The 24,292-nt window shown below is 42.3% G+C and overlaps 1 protein-coding gene across 6 annotated transcripts in view; it reads left to right on the top strand.

The window, feature by feature from the left end:
- TP53BP1 (tumor protein p53 binding protein 1) overlaps positions 1–24,292 on the top strand; it is a 146,692-nt gene that overhangs the window by 95,801 nt on the left and 26,599 nt on the right. For 4 of the 6 annotated variants that reach the window (XM_089676392.1, XM_089676394.1, XM_089676397.1 and 1 more), the window contains 6 exons: positions 2,832–2,889; positions 6,079–6,171; positions 8,698–9,184; positions 15,378–15,530; positions 20,091–20,383; positions 21,505–21,684. In XM_089676392.1, the coding sequence (XP_089532518.1) occupies positions 2,832–2,889; positions 6,079–6,171; positions 8,698–9,184; positions 15,378–15,530; positions 20,091–20,383; positions 21,505–21,684 (1,264 nt within the window). The remainder of the gene's footprint in view (positions 1–2,831; positions 2,890–6,078; positions 6,172–8,697; positions 9,185–15,377; positions 15,531–20,090; positions 20,384–21,504; positions 21,685–24,292) is intronic. The other 2 variants (XM_089676395.1, XM_089676396.1) reach the window with 1 other exon arrangement.

Genomic DNA, 24,292 nt, shown 5'->3' on the forward strand with positions numbered 1-24,292 from the left:
GGACGGGACCTCTGTATAAGGTCCCGATCATGTGATCACTGATTGGCCAATCAGTGATCACATGCAAAGTAGTAAGCAAGATGTCACTTCTGACATCATTGCTTACTACGTGTGAAATCTGTGATCAGAGGTCATATGGTACAAGGCTATTCACAACAGCCTTGTACCATGTGACAAGCTGTGACCAATCACAGCTCACTCAGTAGTTCTCAATGGCTGCAAGAATGCAGAGAGAGAGAGAGAGAAATGATTGCTTTTACATCCTATATGGGTGTAAAAGCAATCAGTGTAAAAAAAAAATCTTCATCACCCCCCAAAAGTAGTAGTGTCACCATGGTGACACTGTACTGCTAGGGTGACAGTATGTAAAAAAAAAAAAAAAATTAAATAAATATAAAAATGTAAAAAAAGTTTAAAAATTATAATTTTTGGTTATAAACTAATTTGGCTTATTTTTTTTTTTCACTAAAAAGATAACGGAATACATTTTGGCCAAGATTTATGATGAAATATTTATTTGCAAACTTTAAGAAAAACTCTTTCCAAATTTTTGTACATTTTCGTTTACATAGCAAAAAAAATAAAAATCCCAGCGATGAATAAATACCACCAAACTAAAGTTTTATCTGTCTCAAAAAAATGGTAAAAAATTCATATGGGTACAGTGTTGCATGACCGCACAATTGTCATTCAAAGTGTGATAGTGCTGAAAGCTGAAAATTGGCCTGGACAGGAAGGGGGTAAAAGTGTCTGGACTGGAAGTGGTTAAATAGCTGCCAGCAGGTAGATACCACCACACACAGCACGGGGATTTAGCATCCTGCAGATGCAATTCTTGGATTCCTGTTGAAGGCTGAATTCAAGGTAAGGTGTTTTGACATATTTACTTTGGTCCAACGTAAATATGCATATTCCATACCTGGCCAATACCTGTGAAAGCCAAGAATGGCTGACTGTAGCAGCAGCCAGTACTATAGTGATCCTAGTCTCCTGAGTCCTGTGCCGAGTGTGGCTGCTCTGCTCTAGTGAACATAGGGGGTTGTGAGGCACAGGGGCCCTTCAACGAATGCTTTACATTTCTCGTAGTGCTTTCTGATTGGATCAGTGAAGAGGCAGGTGGTGACCCCCCCCGTGATTACTGTGCAGCAGGGTAGTTGCTCGGACCTGGAAAATGGCAAGCCTCACTGTAGTGGTGGCTAATACAATGATTTTTTCCATTCACAGAGATCAGTCAAGTATGGAATGTGTATACTTTAGTACACACTAGACTGATGGAACTATGCAGAAAAAAAACTGACATTCAGCCTTAATTCCTTGGTTCTAGAGACAGGGTTGTTTTAAAGTGTAACTCCAAAGAGCAGTCACTTTGCTCATTGTACATGGCAAGAATTTTAACAAACTTTATAGCCGAGTCCTACCTTTTTGTTCTAATATGTTTCTGAATGGTTGGCTACATTATACCCATTTTCAGTGTTCTCATGAGAAAAGTTGCACTGTCTGCAACCCTTTAGAAGTAATCAAACCTTTAAAAAGTATCCCACTAAAAATGAAACTGCTATTGCAGACTATGCCTAAAATGTTACTTAAATCTTAGTTCAGAGTGCTGAGAAAATCAGTGAGTCAATCACACGAGCAAGAAATGAGACCTCCTGAGTGTGATCTGTACAGCAACTGTACCCCCCCCCCCCCCCCCCCAGCCCTAATACCTGCTTTGCTCTCTGCACAAGTCATGGAGGCAGCAGAGCGAACTATTGGCTCAATCCCAGCCTTTGAGGAGAAAGTGGGGGGGGGGGGGGGAGCCACACTGTGTGTGTCAGTGGACACACAGAGCCTGCAAGAGTGTACCCATAGCAAGTGGCTTGCTATGGTGGGCACTCGGCAGGAGGAAGGAGCCGAGAGCGCTGGCAGGGACCCCAGAAGGAGGATGCAAAACCATTGCATAGAGCAGGTAAGTATGACATGTTTGTTATTCAGAAAAAAAAACATTACTTTACAATCACTTAAAGGATAAGTTCACCTTTTAAACATTACTTTACAATCACTTAAAGGATAAGTTCACCTTTTAGACAAAACAAGTAAATGCACATTTTTTGCAGGTTAAAAATGTGCATTTATTATTTTTGTCTACAGGAACCTTGAAAACAATGCACGAGTGATCAGTAGATTGCGGATGTCATGCAGATCTCCTGCAGACCTGTCAGAATATTTGCTTGCCATACGGGATGTCCGGTCAAGCATATATACTGACAGGAAGCTTCAATGAACTATCGCCATGCTCCACAGTTCCGTGGTAGTTCATTGAAAACTACAAGCTGACAGCTGCTAAGGCAGAAGTCTGTTAATTAATGATGCGGCTGTGTAGGCTGCGGTTTTCAAATTTGACAGACACTACGGGGAAAAGTCTCCCCATATTATCTGTCTGAGGGAGGGGGGCAGCTGCTGCGATTAAAAACGGGTGGAACATGTAACATGTCCCCAAAGGTGAACTTATCCTTTAACTTTACCTAATGCCTGGTGTAGGAATTTTATATTCTATCTATAATTTTTTTTTTCTTTTTTTATGCAGCTTTCACTGAATGTATCCTCTGTTATTTTTAGGAAGACTAGAACACAGATTTTCCATGACTGATTTATCCGTAATGCCAACATGAATTTAATAGTGAAAGGTGTTTCTTGTATTTCTACAGTTTGTCCTGCAGCACATGTGACAGTCATTTTTTGAAGTGTATTTTAAACATTTTCATGAAAATGTGGGTATTAGGTTAATATTACCATTGTCTATATTTCCTATTAACTTGCTTTATGATGTTCATTTACATTTGCATATTCAGAACCTGCTGCTGCTGAGAGGACTAATGGAACAGCTGCTGTTGCTGGAGATGTTGCCAGGTAACACATCCTTGTTGCTGTGTAAAGCAGTTAGACCAGAAGCCTGTTAGAGCCAAACGTCATGTATAAATGAATACAATAGACAAATGGTAAAAGCAGAAATGTGTTTTCTTTGAGGTTTTAATGTAAATTGCATTCTTGAGATAAGAGGGAAGACCCCCATGTACTGGGCTTCTACATGGACATGGCCAGTTTACCAAGCAATATACAGTATGCACTGCCTTGAGTATGTGGTTTTGTTTTTGTGTTTTTTGTTTTTTTGCTTTTTTGCTAAATGCATAACATGGTTTAATGCCACAGCTTGGGGTTTTTCAATAAATAAAACAACTTTGGGGTTGATTGACAAAGGAGAGTGCAAAGTCTGGCGCAGCTCTGCATAGAAACCAATCCAGGTTTTGTCAATACTTAAAGGATACGTTCACCTTTTCAAAAGAAATAATAAATGCACATCTTTTGTGTGGTAAAAAAGAAAAAACGTGCATTTTATTTATTTATTTTTTAATTGGGAGCCTGTAAAGCAGTGGTCATTAAATGGCGGACCACGGTCCGGAACCGGACCAAGGAACAGTCCTGTCCGTACTGCAGCCCTGCCACTGCCATGGCTGGGTATCCTCTTCCGGGCCTCTCACTCAGCCATCGATGTCTTCCTCGCAGTGGGCGGGGTGTGAGGAGCTGCAGATTGGGACTGAGGGGCGCGGGAGCTGGTGATTACCCAGCTTATCAATATGTAAAGACTCTCTGCAGCTCGAGACAGAAAGCGTGAGTCTTTTCATATTGGCAAGCCAGGAAATCGCCCACTTGTTAACATAATAACTTGGGCAGCTCCCGCCCCTCAGTCCCTATCTGCAGCTCCTCCCACCCCCGCCAGCTATGAGGATGACATCAGTGGCAGGCTGAAGGCCCAGGAGAGGACACCCCAGAAGGATTAGTGCCTCTGCTCTGCCTAAGGTACCATAGGGAAAGGATTGCATTAAAAGGGGCGCTGTGTTGTGTTAGGGGGCGCTGTGTTGTGTTAGGTGCGCTGTGTTGTGTTAACACCTTCCCGCCCAGCCTATAGCAGATTGATGGCTGGGCGGGGCACTCCTCCTTGTGACTGGGGGTGTCATATAACGTCTGGTAAAATGGAGCCGCTCATGGGGCCGTGTAGCTGCGCGATCTGTCACTGGCTGTGTCCACAGGACACAGCCGATGACCTATCACTACACCAGCCCGTTGCCAGTGTCATGTGACCATTGTGACCAATCACAGCAGATCACATGTCAATTGTATACAATGAATGGCTTCATGTCATGCCATTCATTATATACAATTGTGTTGTTAGCTGTGATTGGTCAAAGCAGGCACATGGTTTAGACGGGGCTAATCACAGCCCATCTGTGTCATATGATGAGCTTTGCCCAATCACAGGTAATCACAAAAGACTGAAGTTGTGTCAGTAACAATGATTGCAAATATCAATTAAATACATTGGTATTAGCAATCATAATGTGTGTAAAAAAAAAAAAAAAAAAAAAAAAAAAAAATCCTGATCACTTGCCCACCCAAAGTAGATCAGCGTTACTATGGTAACATTGTATTGCTTTGGTCACAGTGTGTTGAAAAAAGAAAAGGCAAAATGGTGTAATAAAAAACAAAAGAACAGGGATTATAAAAAGGCGATACCAAGTTAATTTGAGATACCGTATTTGCCAGCGTATAAGACGACTGGGCGTATAAGACGACCCCCTACTTTTCCTGCTAAAATATAGGGTTTGAGCTATACTCGCCGTATAAGACTACCCCTCTTCCAACACACACCAAATAAAAATGAAAAAACATCATACCAATATGGTATGGTATTTCAGTATGGTATTCCAATGATGGGGTGCTATTCCTCCCACTGACACCAATGATGGGGCATGATTCCTCCCACTGACACCAATGATGAGGCACTATTCCTCCCACTGACACCAATGATGGGGCACTATTCCTCCCACTGACACTAATGATGGGGCACTATTTTATCCACTGACACCAATGATGGGGCACTATTCCTCCCACTGATACCAATGATGGGGCACTAGGAATAGTGCCCCATCGTTGGTGTCAGTGGGGAGGAGGACTAGTGCCCCATCAATGGTATCAGTGGGGAGGAGGAATAGTGCCCCATCGTTGGTGTCAGTGGGGGGAGGAATAGTGCCCCATCGTTGGTGTCAGTGGGGGGAGGAATCATGCCCCATCATTGGTGTCGGTGGGGGAGGAATAATGCCCCATCATTGGTGTCAGTGGGGGAGGAATAGTGCCCCATCGTTGGTGTCAGTCGGGGAGGAACAGTGCCTCATCGTTGGTGTCAGTCGGGGAGGAACAGTGCCTCATCGTTGGTGTCAGTGGGGAGGAGGAATAGTGCCCTATCGTTAGTGTCAGTGGGGGAGAGGAGCGGCTGCTCCTTCTTTCAGTTCGGCCGCTTGATTTTCGCGGGGCCGTTTGGCTCCGCCTCCTCACCGGTGATTGGTTGCCTGTGTGCCTTTCCAGTGCTGGCGCCCAATCACCGGTGAGGAGGCGGAGCCGAGCGGCCGCGCGACCATCGAGCGGTCGAACTGAAAGAAGGAGCAGCCGCGCTTCCTGGACCGGATCGTCGTGGGACCGGGACCGGAGCCAGGTAAGGTACAGCAGCCCCTCTGCCCACCCCTGTACTTGGTGCCCGTCGGAGGAGGAGGGGGGGCGGCGACGCCCCTCGAAATAGTGCCGCCCTGACACCGGCTCGCCGTATACCGGCGTATAAGACGACCCCCGACTTTTCAAAAGATTTTCAGGGGTTGAAAAGTCGTCTTATACGCCGGCAAATACGGTACTTTTATTCGCTGCATTTATAACCTCATGTAACTATTTTTATTAAATTCACTGTATTGTTTTTGTTCTTTATGCCTGGCGTTTGGCTTTAAGAAATGATATACAATAATGATATGATAATCCATCTACAGAAATATTGAGCTGGGTAGCTTCAGCTTAGAACATATTAATTCTGATGATGAAAACAGTTTGCTGTAAACACAAACCAGACCAATACCAAGCCCCAAATAGGAGAGAGGATCTTTTATTTTTACTATGGAAACCGTAACCAGTGACCTTGGAGGGTCTTTGTTCTGTTTTAACTTGATATTAATCACACCATTGACATCATTGAGTTTTTCTGTTTGTTTTTCACCTCAGCACAGAGAATTCCCCTTCTGTGTTTGTACGCGTGTGTGAAGTCCATCGAGAAGAGGAGAGCAGAGGTCACATTGTGCCTACAACTCCTGTTAGGTGAGGGTTGATACCTTATATTTTTTTTTTGTTTTACAGAAATGAGTTTGTCAACTATTCTTGCTTTAGTGATATCTGTATTTCAGTATGCCTTAGCTTTAAATCTGTCTTCTTGCATGAGACCATTGTTTGTCTTAAATTTCGTTGCAGCCTTTGTAATTTTTTTTTCTTATATACTTTACTACTACACAGTTCTGTGAAAAAGTATTTGTCCCCTTCCTCATTTTTTTTTCTATTTTGTTTACTTGTTAGACGCACTTAAATGATTAAGATCATCAAACAAATTTTTAAATTACACAAAGATAACCCGAATAAATACAAAATGCAGTTTTTAAATGATGATTTCACTTAAGGGAAAAAAGCTGTCCGAACCTGCCTGGTATGTGAAAAAGTAATTGTCTTCTTGCTAAATCCTGAATGAACTGTGATTAACCACATTTTTTGCAAAGCTGTGTTACATATTTCACTTGCCACACCCAGGCCTGATTACTGCCAGACCTGTGGAATCAAGAAAATACTTAAAAAGAAGCTGTCTCACAAAGTGAAGCATGCTAAAAGATCTCAAGAAAGGCCACACATCCTGCTGCGATCTAAAGAAATTCAAGAACAGGTGAGAAACAAAGTAAATGACGTGTATCAGTCTGGAAAAGGTTACAAAGCCTTTGGGACTCCAGCAAACTACGGTGAGAGCCATTATCCTCAAATGGAGAACACTTGGAACAGTGGTGAACCTTCCCACAGGAGTGGCCGGCCTACCAAAATTACACCAAGAGCACAACGAAGACTCATCCAGGACTTTCTAAAAGAACCCAGAACAACATCTAAAGAACTGCAGGCCTCACTTGCCTCAGTTAAGGTCAGTGTTCATCATTCAACAATAAGAGACCGGGCAAAAAAGTTCCAAGGCAAAAGCCACTGCTGACCAAAAAGAACACAAGAATCCCAAAGACTTTTGTGCAAATATTCTGTGGACTGATGAGACAAAAATGTAACTTTTTGGTGTAAAAGTTATACAGCATTTCTTAAAAAGAACATCATTTCAACAGTCAAACATGGCGGTGGTAGTGTGATGGTCTGGGGCTGCTTTGCATCTTCAGGATCTGGACGACTTGCCATACTTGATGGAACCATGAATTCTGCGCTCCACCAGGAGAATGTCCAGCCATCAGTTCGTGACCTTCAAGCGCACTTAGATTATGCAGCAGGACAATGATCCGAGAAACACCAGCAAATTCACCTCTGATTGGCTAAAAAAAAACAACAAAATTAAGGTTTAGGCGAGGCCTAGTCAAAGTCCAGATTGATTGCAGATGTTGCCGCCAAGGGTGGCACAACCAGTTATAAGGTTTAGTGAGCAATTACTTTACATAGGGCCAAGCAGGTTTGGACAGCTTTTTTTCTCTTAAATGAAATTTATCATTTAAAAACTGCATTTTGCATATGTTCAGGTAATCTGTGTGTAATATTAAAATTTGTTTGATCTTAGTTTAAGTCTAACAAATATGCAAAATAAATAAAATTCATGAAGGGGACAAATGTTTTCACAGCACTGTACTTTTTTTTTTTTTTTTTTTTTTTGGGTAGTTTCTCCTAATACACTTCAATTATCGTTCTTTATGGATACAGTAGATTTCTTCTTCTAGGCCCTACTTATAGCTAGCCTATAACGTTCTCTTCCCTTATGGGATCTAACCTTCTGATAGACAAGAGAGCCAATTTAAGCTTGGTTTTCTTTGGAGATGTTGCTGCTGTTTTAACACGTAAAGCGGAGTTCCAGTGAGGGAAAAAAACAAAGTCAGCAGCTACAAAGACTGTAGCTGCTGACTTATAAAAAATGGACACTTACCTGTCCCTCAATCCCCTGGTGTGTGTCCCCCCCCCCCACAGCCAGTTTTACTGGCCACCCTGTGTTCTCAGTGCTGGCATCCTCAGTGTGGGCACCTGGCTGTGACAGTTTGCGGCTTCACAGCCGGGTGCCCACTGCACATGAGCGAGTAGCGCTGTGCCTTGTGAATGGTCCCGTGTTCCTCTGGGACCTGTCAAGTTTCCCAGAAGACTATGGGGGAGGGACACAACGTCCACGTCCATTTGCGATTGCAGCAGAAGCGGGAGTGGGTACATGTCAATTTTGGGTTGATTAATGGTTATTGATGGGATCAAATACCTATTTTACTCACTGAACTGCAACTCAATTTTTAACATTTGTATCATGTCTTTTTCCTTCTTTCTTTTTCGGTTGGTGTTCTGTCTTTCATTTAAATTACACCTATTATAAAAATTCTAGACCCTTAATTTCTGGGCAAAGTTACAAAATCTGCAGGGAATCAAATAATTATTTGATGTTGTATTACATAGGGTGTAGGTTTGTTGGGGGTTGTCAAGCTGATGCTGGGAGGTTGGGATATCATATGCAGCTCTTTATAAAACACAATGCAAACATGCATTGCCTGTATATACTACATGTATTATGGCTTCCTAAGACTGTATTTGTACAGTGAGGTAAGTGCTGTTTTGTGGTCATTTCAGAGGAAGTCCTTTCCACTTTTCCAGCAAAGACAAGGATGGAGCATCTGTGGCTTCGCAACATATAAAAGAAATGCGTGAGCAAGACCGGGATCACCAGACCACCAAGGAATATTCTATCCAGGACTTATCATGTGATCAGGAGGAAGCCATGGAAACTGAGCATAGCGTGGAGGAAGGTGAACAACATGTCCAGAGAGAAGTTCCAAAGAACAGTCAAAATATAGCTTCTGCTTCGCAGGAGTTGAATGTAAATGAACAAACTTCTTTGGGGCATACAAATAAGGAAGTCCAAACAGTCAGTACAGTAGATCCTAATGCATTTGCAGTGTCCTCCTTCACCCAGACTGACACCTTGTCTAGTCCACCGGTAACAACCACTGCTGGTATGACAATAGGAAAAGATGTCAAACAGACTGAACAAGATGCGGGAAAACCTGAAAATGCAAAACAGGGGCTTGGAGATGACACTGAATCTGTACACAGTCAGGTAGGTGAATAAATGTAAATTTGTATATTGTACTTCAAAGCATAATAGTAGACTTTCCGAAATGGCTGCTATCCTGTCAGCTTAATATTTGTATGTAAATGCACATTGTGATAAACAGACAATGTCTATGTCAGGAACTATAGCTGGTGAGTGGCAGACAAGCCTACCTGTATCTAGTTGCCCCCAGGTCTTGAAACATGTATTTCTTAGCCATAGGGCACTGGACTGAACTGAGACAAGGAAGGGTACCTGCAGTCTCAAGGCTGAGCAGGCAGAAGACAACAACTGGTAGCAGAATTCTGGGATAGTCCAAGGTCAGGACAGGCAGGTAGCGGGCAATAGTAATCCAGTAGACCAGTGGTCTCCAAACTGCGACCCGAGGGGCAAGATGCGGTTCTTTGCCTGCCTTTATCTCACACTATTCATCCCACTGGTCCAAACATTATTTTGCCCACTGAAACCAACAGTAGGGCATAATTCCTGCCATTGACATAAACAATGAGGCTCGATTCCTCCCACTTACACAAACAATGTGGCACTATTCCTCCTACTGATACCAATGATGGGGTATCATTCCTCCCCCTAATACCAAAGATGGGGCACAAATTACTCCCACTGCCAAGAAAATTTCTATTCCAGCTAGCCACAGTTCAGCCCGCCTAAGGTCTGAAGGGCAGTAAACTGGCCCTTTGTTTAGAAAGTTTGGAGACCCCCTGCAGTAGACCATTGCAAGGTCAGGGCAGGTAGTGGGCAAGCTAATCTTTTCTCTCTTTTTAAAGAAATATTAAAGGCAGATTTTATTTTTAAATAACTAACCTGTTATACTTGCCTGCTCTGTGTAATGGTTTTGCACAACCCGACCCTCCTCTTCTCAGGTCCCCTCCAGTGCTTCTGGCTCCTGCCGAGTGCCCCTATAGAAAGCAGCTTGCTATAGGCGCACCTGAGCAAACTCGCTCCCGAGCTGCTGCTCTGTGTATCCATTCACACACTATCTCGGCCTGCCCCCACACTCTCCTCATTGACTCACTGGCTGTGATTGACAGTTCCAGGAGCCAATGGCTCCTGCTGCTGTCTCAGCCAATGATGAAGAAGGGTCCCCGGAGAGGTGTTGCTCTTGTGCATATCCTTTGATCAAAAGGGGGCTTTGGTAAGTATTGGGGGGGCTGATGCACACAGAAGGTTTTTTGAATAGAATGCATAAAGGAATTAACGCTTAAGGACCGCCCTATAGCCGATATACTGCTACAGGGCGGCACCTGTGTGCAGAATCACGTGTGTGTGTATATACACACGATTTTGCATCTCCAGGTAGGGGGCGTGTGTGATCCCTACCTGTGCCGCCATTCGTGGCCGCGGATGTCAGTCACCGGGTCCTGGCCGGTAATTGCCCGCCGGCACCCGGTGATTACCAAACATCTCCGACAGGGAGGAAGATTGTTTTGTTTACAAACCCCTTCCTGCCCAGTGCCATTAGTACAGTGTTAGTGCTTTTTATTAGCACTGACCACTGTATTGGTGTCATTGGGATTACAGTGACACCAAGTTAGTTCCCCCCAGTATCAGAATGTCCACCGCAGTCCTGCTAAAAGTCACTGATCGCCGCCATTACTAGTAGAAGAAGAAAAAAATCCCATTATCTATACCACCATTTGTAGACGCTATAACTTTCACATAAAGCAATTAATTTACACATACAGTTAGGTCCATATATATTTGGACACAGGCACAATTTTTAGTTTTTTTTAGTTTTTTTCAGGTATTTACCAAAACATATTCAAACTATAGTTATATAATGGATATGGGCTGAAAGTGCGCACTCTCAGGTTTAATTTGAGGGTATGTACATCCACATTGGAGGAAGGGTTTAGGAATTACAGCTCTTAAGAGTAGCCATCCCCCCTTTTTCAACAGACCAAAAGTAATTGGACAAATTAACAAAATATTAAAAATGAACATTTTATTTATGATTATATTGAGAATCCTTTACTGGCAATGACTCCCTGAAGTCTGGAACCCATGGACTTTACCAAAGACTGGGTTTCCTCTTTTCTGGTGATTTGCCAGGCTCTAACTGCAGCAGCCTTCAGTTCTTTGTTTGTGGGACTTTATGCCTCTGTTTTGCCTTCAGCAAGAGAAATCCATGCTCAGTTGGGTTGAGATCAGGTGATTTGACTTGGCCATTGCCAGAATATTCCACTTTTTTTCCTTCAAAAGCTCCTGGGTTGCTTTTTGCTGTGTGTTTTAGATCATTGTCCATCTGTACTGTGAAGCACCATCCAATCAACTTTGCTGAATTTGGGTGAATCTGTGCTGGCAGCATATCTATGAACACTGCAGAATTCATCCGGATGCTTTTGTCGTCTGTCACATCATCAATAAACACCGATGACCCAGTGCCCCTGGAAGCCATGCATGCCCATGCCATCACACTGCCTCCACCATGTTTTACAGATGACATTGTGTGCTTTGGATCATGAGCTGTTCCAAGCCTTCTCCACACTTTTTTCTTCCCGTCATTCTGGTACGCAGTAATCTTAGTTTCATTCGTCCAAAAAATGCTTTTCCAGAACTCGTCTGGCTTTTTTAGATGTTTTTTGGCAAAGTCTAATCTGGCTTTTCTATTCTTAAGGCTTTTGAATGGTTTGCACCTTGTGGTGAACCCTCTGTATTTGCTCTCGTGAAGTCTTCTCTTGATTGTAGACTTTGACAATGATACACCCACATCCTGGAGAGTGTCCTTCGCTTGTCTGGATGTTGTGAATGGGTTGTTCTTTACCATAGAGAGGATCCTGTGATCATCCACCTCGGTTGTCTTCTGTGGACGTCCATGCCTTTTTTATGTTGCTGAGCTCACCAGTGCGTTCTTCTTTCCTCAGAATGTACCAAACTGTTGATTTGGCCACTCCTAAAGTTGCTGCTATCTCTCTGATGGATTTGTTTCATTTTTGAAGCCTTACAATGGCCTGTTTCAATTGCATGGACAGTTCCTTAGAACGCATGATGTATGTTCACAGCAATAGATTCCAAATGCAAATAGCATACTTAGAATCATCTCCAGACCTTTTACTTGCTTACTGCAATTTATGAAGAAATAACAAAGGAGTAGCCCACATCCGGCCATGAAACCGCTTTTGATTCAATTGCCCAATTACCTTTGGTCCCTTGAAAAAGGGGAGATGGCTACTCTTAAGAGCTGTAATTCCTAAACCCTTCCTCCAATTTGGATGTACATACCCTCAAATTAAATCTGAGAGTGTGCACCTTCAACCCATATCCATTATATAACTATAGCTTGAATATGTGTTGGCAAATACCTGAAAACATTTAAAATTGTGCCTGTGTCCAAATATATATGGCCCTAACTGTATTGGGATTTTTTTTTTTTTTTTTTTGGAAAGACATGTAGCAGAATACATTTTTGGCCTATATTTATGACAAAATTTGATTTTTTTAAAAACTTTTTTACTGGACATGTTTAATAGCAAAAAGTACAAAATATTTTTTTTTACTCAAAATTGTCTTTTTTTGTGTTTTATAGCGTAAAAAATAAAAATCGCACAGGCGATCAAATACCACCAAAAGAAAGCTCAATTTGTGGGAAAAAAGTACATAAATTTAATTTGGCTGCAGCGTTGTATGACTGCGCAATTGTCAGTTAAAGTAACGCAGCGCTGAAGCGCAAAAAATGGCCTGGTCAGGAAGGGGGGTAAATCCTCTATTTGTAAAGGCTCAAAGTTTTTAACCACTTGCCCTCCAGTTTGTTTTTTCTTGCATTCTTGATCAATGTTGCTGTTTTTTCTCAAGTAGCTGATTTAGATAATGGCAAACAGGAAAAGTAGCCATATTTGGTGATGTAAGAATCAGTAATAGAACACAAATTTCATCCCAAAAGTTCTAATATTGCTCTTATTTTATTTGAATAAGATAGTTTGAACAAGAGTGTGTTTATTTTTATAGCACATGTAAACTGAATGGAGCCTCGTGGAGTAGATGTAAGAAAATTGTGACCTGAAGCCTGTTTTGGCTGGTACAGCAAATCCTTCTATTAGACATTTGTACTCATAGACAGTCCTGGACAAATTTCTTTCATTTTGTGAATAGCAGGTACGCTAGGTTGATTAAATTAAATTACTTTCCCATTTTGTGGTCAGTTATATTTTCTCCGACTGAAAGCTTTAAAATAGTTAAGAGAACAGATTCTTAGAAAAGTTTGGAGAGGAGGGTGCGGATCCTCAATTTTCATCATTAGGAATTTCTTCATGAAATAATTTTCTGAAAGCTTGAGACAAGAACCACTGATCTTACAAATCCTCAGTTTGGGTGGTTAGCATGTGACGCGAGAGCAAGGTGAATCCTAGAGTATCCCCTAAAGCAGGGCTTAAAATTTCAAGTCCTGAGCTACTAGCCAGGCCTTAAGAGTTACTCGCCACCAACAAACACACACGCACAGAGACACATGTACACACACGCACAGAGACACATGTACACACACGCACAGAGACACATGTACACACACGCACAGAGACACATGTACACACACGCACAGAGACACATGTACACACACGCACAGAGACACATGTACACACACGCACAGAGACACATGTACACACACGCACAGAGACACATGTACACACACGCACAGAGACACATGTACACACACGCACAGAGACACATGTACACACACGCACAGAGACACATGTACACACACGCACATACAGACACATGTACACACACGCACATACAGACACATGTACACACACGCACATACAGACACATGTACACACACGCACATACAGACACATGTACACACACGCGTATACACACACATGTACGTACATACGTGTATACACACAGAAACGTACGTACATACGTGTATACACACAGACACATGTACGTACATACGTGTATACACACAGACACATGTACGTACATACGTGTATACACACAGACACATGTATATGCACACACACATGTACATACACGCAAACACCTGTGCAGATACACACATGTACATACACGCAAACACCTGTGCAGATACACACATGTACATACACGCAAACACCTGTGCAGATACACACATGTACATACACGCAAACACCTGTGCAGATACACACATGTACATAGGTACACACACACGCTGTTAAGTGCTCTCTCCTTTCCCCTGAAGCCACCACTGGCTGACGTAGAGGATCATGTGATCAGAGTGAGCTGAAATTAGGCGCACACACACACACACACCTATAAAAAGTTGCAGTACTTTGTTGTTCACTCGCAGAGCCGGGTACTGCACTCTAGGGGGAGGCAGAGAGCACAGCACACACTCCTTCCTTCGCTTTCACTGCGCTCCGATATTGAGCAATCTGACGGCTCCTAGTGCCAATGACAGATCCGGCCTGTGCTCCGAGCCTGCTCAGTAAGATGGCCCTGGGGGGCACACTTACCCCCACCATAATTTCTACTCGCCATTGGCGAGCAGGCCAGTGGAAATTTCAAGGCCTGCCCTAAAGAGAGCTTCTTCTCTACGGTACATTATGCTCACTTTATAGACTGTTACCAGGCTAAAGCCAGAGCAGGATGCTTTAAATCTTGGGAGTCATGGTTCCACGTCTGTGGGCTGCAGTGGCCATTTTGGAGTGAGAAGTGGTTTATGCTAGATCTCTCATGGGCTGAGGGATCTATCCAAATATTCAGGTGATGGTGGAAAAGTACAGAAAAATAGCTGCAGAAGCTTATAGTGGTGGTACAATTATTCAGAAAACTTCAAATGTACCGAATGTTATGAGGAAGTACACATCCAATCAGACCTTGGGTCATCCCTTTCCAGGTGTCTACAGTCATGCTTGAGGAACCAATAGGACTGCCTTTGGGCACTGGGCAAATCTCAACTTGCCTGTTTGTGAAAAATGAGAACCAAGTAATATGCTAAAAGTACACTGATCATCAGATAAATCTGAAGGCTGCTATTGCTGACCTTTCCTCAAAAATCTAGTTTCCTGCCTGTCCATTCAATGCTTTGACTTCAGTACATCCAGAGTAATTCATTTAGAAAACAGAGAGAGATAAGGATTCCTGACACAAGCCACTAGAAATTTCAGAAGGGGAGCAACTGCAGTTCCAGATTTCTCTTATAAAAGGTCTGCTTTCAAAACTGTGTGTCTGTAGCATTTTAAAGTGTATATTCTGTAATTTTAAGGGTGAGGAAGACTTTGAATTGCCTCGGCCTCCTCCTGGGCGTAGCCTTCATCGCCATGTGCGTACAATTCGCGAAGTTCGCACTGTGGTCACCCGAATCATCACAGATGTCTATTACATGGATGGAACAGAGGTGGAACGCAAAGTTGTAGAGGTAATTTTTTAAATTTTTTTACTTGTTTTAAAAGCGGTAAAAAAATGATTCTATTAGAACTTTCCTAGTTTATAAGAGGAGTGTCTAATCAAACCACACTTGTATAAAACATTGGCTTTTGTTACTAATCCATAAGCATTTGTACACTTTGTTTCTTAAAGCAGAGCTCCAACTCCCAGAATAATTTTTTTTTTAAAAGCGGACCCAGGATTTCCTTTCCATTAGCATTATTAATTGGATAAAGTTATTAGTAATAGCCTTGTAATTACTTTCAAATAAGTTAAACTTTACCTGGATCTCGGCAGCAGGCAGGTGCCATGATGGCTGTGGGCATCTGGAGCCCGCAGGTCTTCCTGGAATTGGTGCTGTTGGCTATCCCAGCATGCACCACTCGATCTCAGGCCTGCGCAGTACAGACACACTCTGCAAATCCAGCTAACAGAGGACAGCGCTGTCCGCAGCACACGGCGTATACGTCTTCCACACACAGGACTCTGGTAAAATGGTGCCAAACTCCTCCCATTCACGTTATTTCTGGTTTTGAAGTACCGCGATATTAAGTCACTAGGAACCCAAAGGACTCCTGGGATACAGGACACAACATCCCAGGAGACCTTGCGATTCGCCTTACAATGTCATCGCCTAGGCGGCCAGGACCAGAACTGCAGTCCTAAAAATGGATTTAAAGGTATTTATAATACGAAAAAAAAAAAAGTTAAAAGTTATCTAAATCGTGCTTTACAACACAGGTACAATGTACAGAGATGCACTTTAAAAAATGGGTGGAACTCCATTTTAATTCTACATTGCAGGACACAGAGGGCTTCATATTCATGACTATGTGGGTTATGCTGCCACCTACAGGTGAATTTACTCCAGGAATCCTTTTTCCTTGACCACTTTTTTCCCTCCGCCCTATAGCAGAAGTACTGCTACAGGGCAGCCGGGCTAAGCAAAATCACATGTGTATATATACGCGATTTGCATTTCCAGGTAGGGGGAGCGTGCTGCCCTACTTGCGCCGCTATTGGCGGCTAGGGATGTCAATCATTGGGTCCCAGCCGGCGATTTGTAAACGGCACAGGTCTCCTGTCAGTATGGACATGCTGTTTTGTATCTCTCTGCACAGCAGAGAGATACAAAACAGTATGTCTCCCTAGTAAAATGCACACAGGTAACCCTTTGATTGCCCCAGATGTTAACCCCTTCCTGCCCAGTGTCATTAGTATAGTGTCAGTGCTTTTTTTTTATTAACACTGATCTCTGTGTCACTGGGGATGTTCGTGGCAGTTCCCACCCAGTGTCAGAATGCCCTCCGCAGTCCCGCTATAAGATGCTGATCACCGCCGTTACTAGTGTATAAAAATAAACATCCAAGTATATATTCCGCCATCTGTAGACGCTATAACTTTCACGCAAACCAATTAATTTACACATATTGGGATTTTTTTGCTAGCAAAGACATAGTGGAATACATTTTGGCTTAAATTTTATAAAGATATTTTATTTTTTAAAAAATGTTATTGGATATGTTTTATAGCAAAAAAGTTAAAAAATAATAATAATAAAAAAAATATATATATATATATATATATATATATATATATATATATATATATATATATAATTTTAAACGTTTTTTTTTTTTTTTTTTTCTTCTTTCAAAATTGTCTTTGTTTTTATAGCACAAAAAAAAAACCACAGAGGTGATCAAATACCACCAATAAATCTCTATATTTGTGGGGGAAAAAGATATAAATTTCATTTATGTGCAGCGTTGCTTGACCACGCAATTGTCAGTTAAAGTAATGCAGCGCCATGTCACAAAAAATGGCCTGATCAGGAAGGGAGGTAAGTGGGTAGAGTTCCACTTTTGTTAAGGAAAAAAAAAAACATTCCCCTCTGGGTGATCTATGTACATTGCAAGGATTTTACCAAACTTTGTTGCAGATTCCTACCTTTTTTTTATTCTGAAGAAATAGCCATATGTCCTTGTCCATGTGCAGAGTGAATCTGTGTGGGGGTGATTTTAGAATGATCAGCTGCTGCACCTGCAGGGCCCTAATTAGGAAATTGGCAACGCCTGCATCCCTTTTACACATGACTTCTCTTTGGGGGTATCTCCCCAAAAATTACTTTTTTGTTGCAGGGGATGCCAAAAATCTGACTTGTATCTTAGTGCCAACTTCTGTGAAAATCAGCCAATCACACAAGCAGGAAATTACATTTTCATTGGGCGTTCTGTACACCATCTGCGTACGCCTCCAGGTAGCCATATTGCATTTTACAGAATATTACAGCGCTGCTAATTGGGCACACCCGGAGCAGGTGTTTTCACCTCCAAAAAGGTTTGCTCCGAAGTACTCCATGGAGGAGGAATTCAACAAGAAATGGGGACTAATTAAATAAATCCTTGTCGTCCTAATGGATGAGATCGCATTCCTTAGACACCACAGGTAAGAGTTTAGAGGCCTTCTTTAGGGTATCCTATGGTGTGAGTGGCTTTGCAGCCTGTGGTGAGAACTTGCCAAGCTCTTAAAATTTGGATGAACTATATGACCAGTTCCAAAGAATTGCACCCATGGGATCCTGCCATCTTGGCAATTCCTGAAAGATTTTCTGAGACCCCTGAATTTCTCGATGGATGCCTTGGAAGATTCCATACTGCATCTTTCACAGGTGGCCACAAAGTCTGCCCATTGAGAAGGAACCTATTGCTCTTGTGTTGGTCGTTGGAACTTCCCTGCAGGAAGCAAATAAGGAGGCTTCCCTTTTGAGGGAGACTGTTTGGGCCATACTAGGGTTCCTTCATCCAGAAAGTGTCTAAAAGTAGGTATTTTCATGAGTATAAGTGAAAATACTTGGTATTGGCATCAGTGCATGCCTAGATTCAACAGATTCTGAAAAGGTCTTGCAGATGGCTTTGCAGTACGGGTTCCCCTGTACTGTTTTGGGAGGAAATGGCCTTGTTGCTACATTGTCCACCCCTCTTGTTCATTGCTTTGGAACATCCAAAGTAGTCATGAATATGAACTCCTCCGTCTTCTGTGGTGTAAAATTAAGAAATGTAGGATTTTTGGTTTACCTGTAAAAATTATTTTTCCTGAGTACATCACAGGTCCCGCAGATCCCTCCCATCACCAAAACTCCGGCTTAGCTGAGGTGGAAGGGTTATGCCGGGGTGGAAATTCCTGCCTCTTTGTTAATGGCCATTGTCTGTTCACCTGAAGGCAGCAGCATAAATAAAGTAGTCATGAATAGGAAGTTCTCTGTGTCCTGTGATGTACTCCAAGAAGAGGATTTTACAGGTAAACCAAAAATCCTAATATATTTATGAAAACGGTAACCAAGGGAACTGGAGCAGTCAAGTGGATCCGCAGTGCACACCAACCATTTGATATTTGAGGGGAAAAAAATGCTTAGTTACAGTGGGTAATGGTCTCCGTCCTGCTTACCCGCTGCTAAACATTGAATTATGAGGCACGTAAAATACATCATGTTGCCCAATATATGGAGCTTTTCTGAAAAGGCCTCTAAATCTAATTCATAGCTGTTCTAATACATTGACAGCGCATCGTCCTTTGTTCTTCCTTCCTTTCCCCTTGCACGTTCACAGAACACTTTTTATACTTGGAATTAATCACAAAGAACAAAGCGTTCTGTGAATGGACAAAGGAAGAAGGACCTACAAACAACACCGCAGCTTCTGTGTATAAAAGACACATCTCATTGCACTAGCGGGCCAGAAGTAGAATAAGAGCTCCATTATCCAGCCTGAATGAATGTGTAAATAATAAATACTTGAAGCAGCATTCACTTGAGACTTGTTGTTACTAAACCCAGGACCCTACATTCACTTCACTATATCTGGTCTCCCACAGTACACAGAACATGGAAATGCAATTATTTTAGTAAATCTAAACTGCTAAATACCTTTTCTCATCAGCAGTTAGAGCAGTCTTGTGACATCTATCAGTGTTCAGCAGAGCACAGGTTAAAGCTTAGAGGAGTTTTCATTCCCTCTAGGAGGATGCAGAAGCCCTGGCCTCTGACTGGACAGCGCTGATTGGCCCTGTGCTGATCACATGCACTCTCCCAATTAAGCAATACACACCAAACTGATTTGTGCAGCTTGCCCCCAAAACTCTGTTCTATCAGGAGGTGATTTGGGGACTGTGGAAGAAGGGGAGGATCAGAGAAGTCAGGATCAAACAGCATTTTCACACAATGCGGAGGATTAACCCCTTAGGCTCCACAGTATAACCAGCATGCTTTACTGCATATACAGACTGATTTTACTGCTTTGGATTTAGTAACACTTGAACTTGTTTTACACTGCAGATTACAAAACAAATTTTTTTTTGCTTGGAGTTATACTTGAAGTCTTTGAAGAAGCTAAAATTAGACTATACTAATTCACTTTTTATATATACAGTATTTCTGTAATGTGTTTTATTTTTGTAAATCTACTTATCAGATTCATTATTACTTCAGCACAGATGTAGAGAACTGTGAAGGAGCTACTTGGCAGAAAACATTTGTTCACTTTCTCTTTTCTAGGAAGCTGAGGAGCCTATAATTGAATGCCATGAATTTGAGAATGAGGTGTCTCCTTCAAGGACGGTGGTTTCATCTCTGACTTCTGGAGATCTTGCAGATATCAGTTCCTTTTCCTCAAAAGCATCAAGCCTTCAGCGCACATCTAGTGGAGCAAGCAGCGGCCTCTCTGCAGGGCAAAGCACTAGTGGTAGCAGCTCTGATAAAGGAAAGGCGACAATGAGAGCAAAAGCTGTCCATATGGAGTCTGGGGAATTCGCCATGCCATCTGGACGTGGCAACCTTGGGAAATCGAGGTACTTAGAAGGCAAATTCTAGGTTGTCATTTTATTTATTTGTTTCAAAGCAAAAATGCCAATATTTGCAAATCTAAGTAAACATCTGTAAGGTGATATAGCATGTATTGCACACCAGGGGCCAAGTTTATTAAAGTGGTTGTAAAGGCTGATGGGTTTTTTTTTACCTTCTTGCATTCTGTGCATGAAGATAAAAACCTGTGTGCTGTTCCCTCCACAGCCTCCCCAATACAATACCCCTGATCCTCCTCTCGATCCAGCTATGCACAGAAGCCTCGGCTCTCCTGTATCTCTAAATGTCAATCGTAGCCAGTGAGCCAACAAGGAGAGAACGGAGACAGTGCAGAGCCACAGCTCTGTGTCCTATGGACACAGAGTGCGGGACTCGGGAGTGAGCATGCACCAGTGCCCTCATAGCAAGCGGCTTGCTATTGGGGTCACTGCTGTAAAGGAACGAGCCAGGAGCGCCAGTGGGGACCCGAGAAGAAGAGGATCAGGGCTGCTCTGTGCAAAACCATTGCACAGATCAGGTAAGTATGACATATCTGTTATTTAGAAATCTTTAGAAAAAAAATATGAAGCTTTAATATCACTTTAACTGCCTCACAGAGTCTGACAACCCCCACCACTCAGGTAAGCTATATCAAAACTACACAAATCCCTCACAGGCCACTGATAGAATTTATTGATGGTGTGTGAGAGATGTTTGATCGGCCAGGTTTTCTGCAGCTACGCTCTCTGGAACAAAGGCAGGGGAAATCTGTTCCATTCTTACCATGGTGGAGGAAAAATGTAAACATTGCAGGGAGGTTTATTAGCATGAAAATCGGTATCCTGTAGAATATGACCCTTTTTATCTTTCCACCATCAAGAAGATCAAGAGAAGATCAGATAAATGTGAGGGTTAAGTAGAAACGCCTTCAGTGGCCTAATAGGCATGCATTAGAAAAGAAAATGCCAAGGAAGACTGCAGAGTAGACAGCGTTTTGGGAACTAGCAATAATAGTTCGGTTTGGATCTTCTGTAGAAAAATGACTGTATAGTATAAATAGGATCCTGTAGCTGCTAAAGCCCTAAATCACTGCAGTACGGTAAAGATAAACTGTCTTCATTTTTTCCAGTCCTAGGAAAGTGTCCAGCCAGCCAGGGTCTTCACGCCAAACTGGAAGACAAACAGGGGTGCAAGTGAGTGAAGATGATGCAGATGCATCGCTTGGAAACAGACCAGGGGCCAAAGCGCCCCTTACACCCCGTGGAAGAGGGAGGAGGGGACGTCCTCCTTTTCGAGGAGCTGGATCAAGGTATCCATAGACAGACAGTGTGGGTCAGTCAGGTGTCTTGTGTGTTAGGAAGAAAGTGTTGTTTTGTTCTAAATAGTGTATCTAAACCCACAAACAAAACATTAATATATTGCAGCTTGTCAACCCTCATGGTGGCCATAGATTGGATAGAAAATCAACTGAAATTTATAATGGCTGAATGATTATTTGATCTTGTGGCTGATTTACTTGTTTCGATTATCGATTTCCACTGCATGATCAGAAACCAAAATGGTCATGTTGGAAAGTGTTCTTCAAATGAACGAATTTCTAATTTTGAGATGTTCTGTCATTTGAAAAAGAAAAAAAAATAAAAAGCTTATAAGTATAATGTGCATTAGTCATGATGGCTGTGTTAGTTTTCTGGTTTTAGGCTTTTTTCCCCTCTTATTTTCATCTGGTGATCCAGGCAGTAACACATTTCCTGTCTAAGGATGGCTCCTCTGTCTATGCAGAAGTGAGGGAGACCCCTTGGACAGTCGCATTAGCTGGAGAAACTGTATTAAATAAAATAAAAAAAACAAAAAAACAAAACACACTTTACAAACACTTTGTCTTTTTAATAACAAGCAGGTTTATACTTAAAAAGGAGCTCAAGCTTCCCCCCCTCCTCCTTTCCCTCCCAAAAAAAATTAAGTCAGCAGCTACAAATACTGTAGCTACTGATTTTTGATCTAAAGACACTTGCCCATCCAGGGATCCAGCAGTGTCCTCACCTGAGCCAATTCCTCAATCTGCTTCGGGTGCAGGCGCTGGCATCTTGGGTAAGGGGAACTTTTGGCTTCACAGCTGGTTTTCTACTGTGCATGTGCGAGCCGCACCACGCTTTATTGGTCTTCTAGGGAGAGAAGGGGTGACAAATGTCACTGTGGCAATCTGACCGAAAGTGGGAGCAGGTACCCACTCCTCCCCAAAGGTGCCAAATGTGGCAATGAAGGGGGTGGATGCAAACATGAACTTCCCATTTTGGGTGGAGTTTTGCTTTTAATCTCCTGTGCATTGCACAGAGCAAGCCCTGAAGCTCTTCTTCTGCGTGTGTTCCTATTACAGTTTGCTTTCTATGGGGTCACTTGTGCAGGCTTGGTCCCAAGCTGGACTGTGTGCATCCATAGACACATACTGCATGGCTCAGTCTGCCCCCTGCTCCCTTGTCACAGGATTTGACTGACTGCAGCGGGAGCTAGAGCAAAACCTGTCAGAGTGGGGAGAACCGATACCGACTGGCACAGTGCTGGTTCGAGTAATGACTCCAGTAGGTATACAGGGGGTGAGAGGATGATACTAGTGCCTAAACATTTTTAACCTAAAAAAAAAAAAAATGTTTAGGCCTTGGAAACGCTTAAAGCTGTGTATACACACTTAGTGTTTTTTTTTTTTTTTTTTTGAGATGATGGGCTGAATGGGAAAAAAAAGAACACATTTCCCCATCCACACAAGCGAGATGGGTGAAGGAGTCATCCCCCTGTGCAGTTTTTTTTTTTTTTCTTTTTCTTTGGGATAAAAAAAAATAAACTGACCATTGTAAGTACCCCTGTTGACAAAAAGACTTGCCAGCAAGATTGGCAAGTGAAAATAAAGGAAACGAAGCCTAAACCTAAAAAACAAAACCAATGCAGCCACTGCATCTAAAAATTGGTAAGCTGGATTATATTTTTGCTTTTGGATTTAGTGACACACTAAGTCTTGTATAAATCTGTGTTGACTTGTATTGGTTCTGTCTTGAACCTTATCCTTATCCCTTCTTTTTTTTTTTTTTTTTTTTTTAAGAGAAAGTGTGTCTTTTCTGATGGTATGCTGAGTTTAGAAGAGAATTTAAGTGGTATGAAGGTGGTAATATCAGGGAACATAACATCTGCAGGCTGGAGAATAGTGTAAGAAAAGGATTAGAATGCTTTCATCTACCATTGAAAAATGACCTCCAGCTTTTTTCAGTTGGATATCTACTTGTGTTCCTGTAGTATCTGCATGTCACTCTTTTGTGCATGCGTGCATAAACTGCCGCAATAGAGACTGAAATGGTATCAATGTCACCTGAGAAAGGGGTCTCTAAATTTCTTATTAACCCTTTAGCTTTTACTGAAATGTTACTGAAAGGATAAATTCACATCTTTTTGCAGATCGCGGGTGCACTGCATGGCTCCTGAAGACTGTCAGATTAAGCTGTCTGCTCGTACCTCGTACAGGCAGGCAGTTGCACAAAGACAGGAACCATCAATGAACTGCCTAGAACGCTCACCAGCTCCATGGTTGTTCATTGAAAGCCACAAAGGCTGTCCTTAGTTGTAGTTTTCTCATTCACAGAACTTTGTGAATGAATGTTGCAGCATATTTGCATTTTTTTTTTTTTTTAAATTGTGACAGTGAGTGCAGGGAGAAGATCCCCGGCTCACTGTCACTAAAGAGGGAGAGGCTGCAGCAGTAGGAACATGCCACATGTACCACCATAAAAATGGGTGGAACGCGTAACACGTTCCCTAAGGTGAACCTATCCTTTAAAGTGTTTTTACAGCCAAAAATTAATTTTTTCTTTTGGGATAGTGTGAGGAAGAACTAAAACTGTCAGATTTTACGGTTTAATCCAACAACACCT

The sequence above is a fragment of the Staurois parvus genome, unplaced genomic scaffold (genome assembly GCF_062004578.1).
Source record: "Staurois parvus isolate SC_StPar_1 unplaced genomic scaffold, SC_StPar_1.0 ptg000168l, whole genome shotgun sequence".
NCBI classification, from domain to species: domain Eukaryota; kingdom Metazoa; phylum Chordata; class Amphibia; order Anura; family Ranidae; genus Staurois; species Staurois parvus.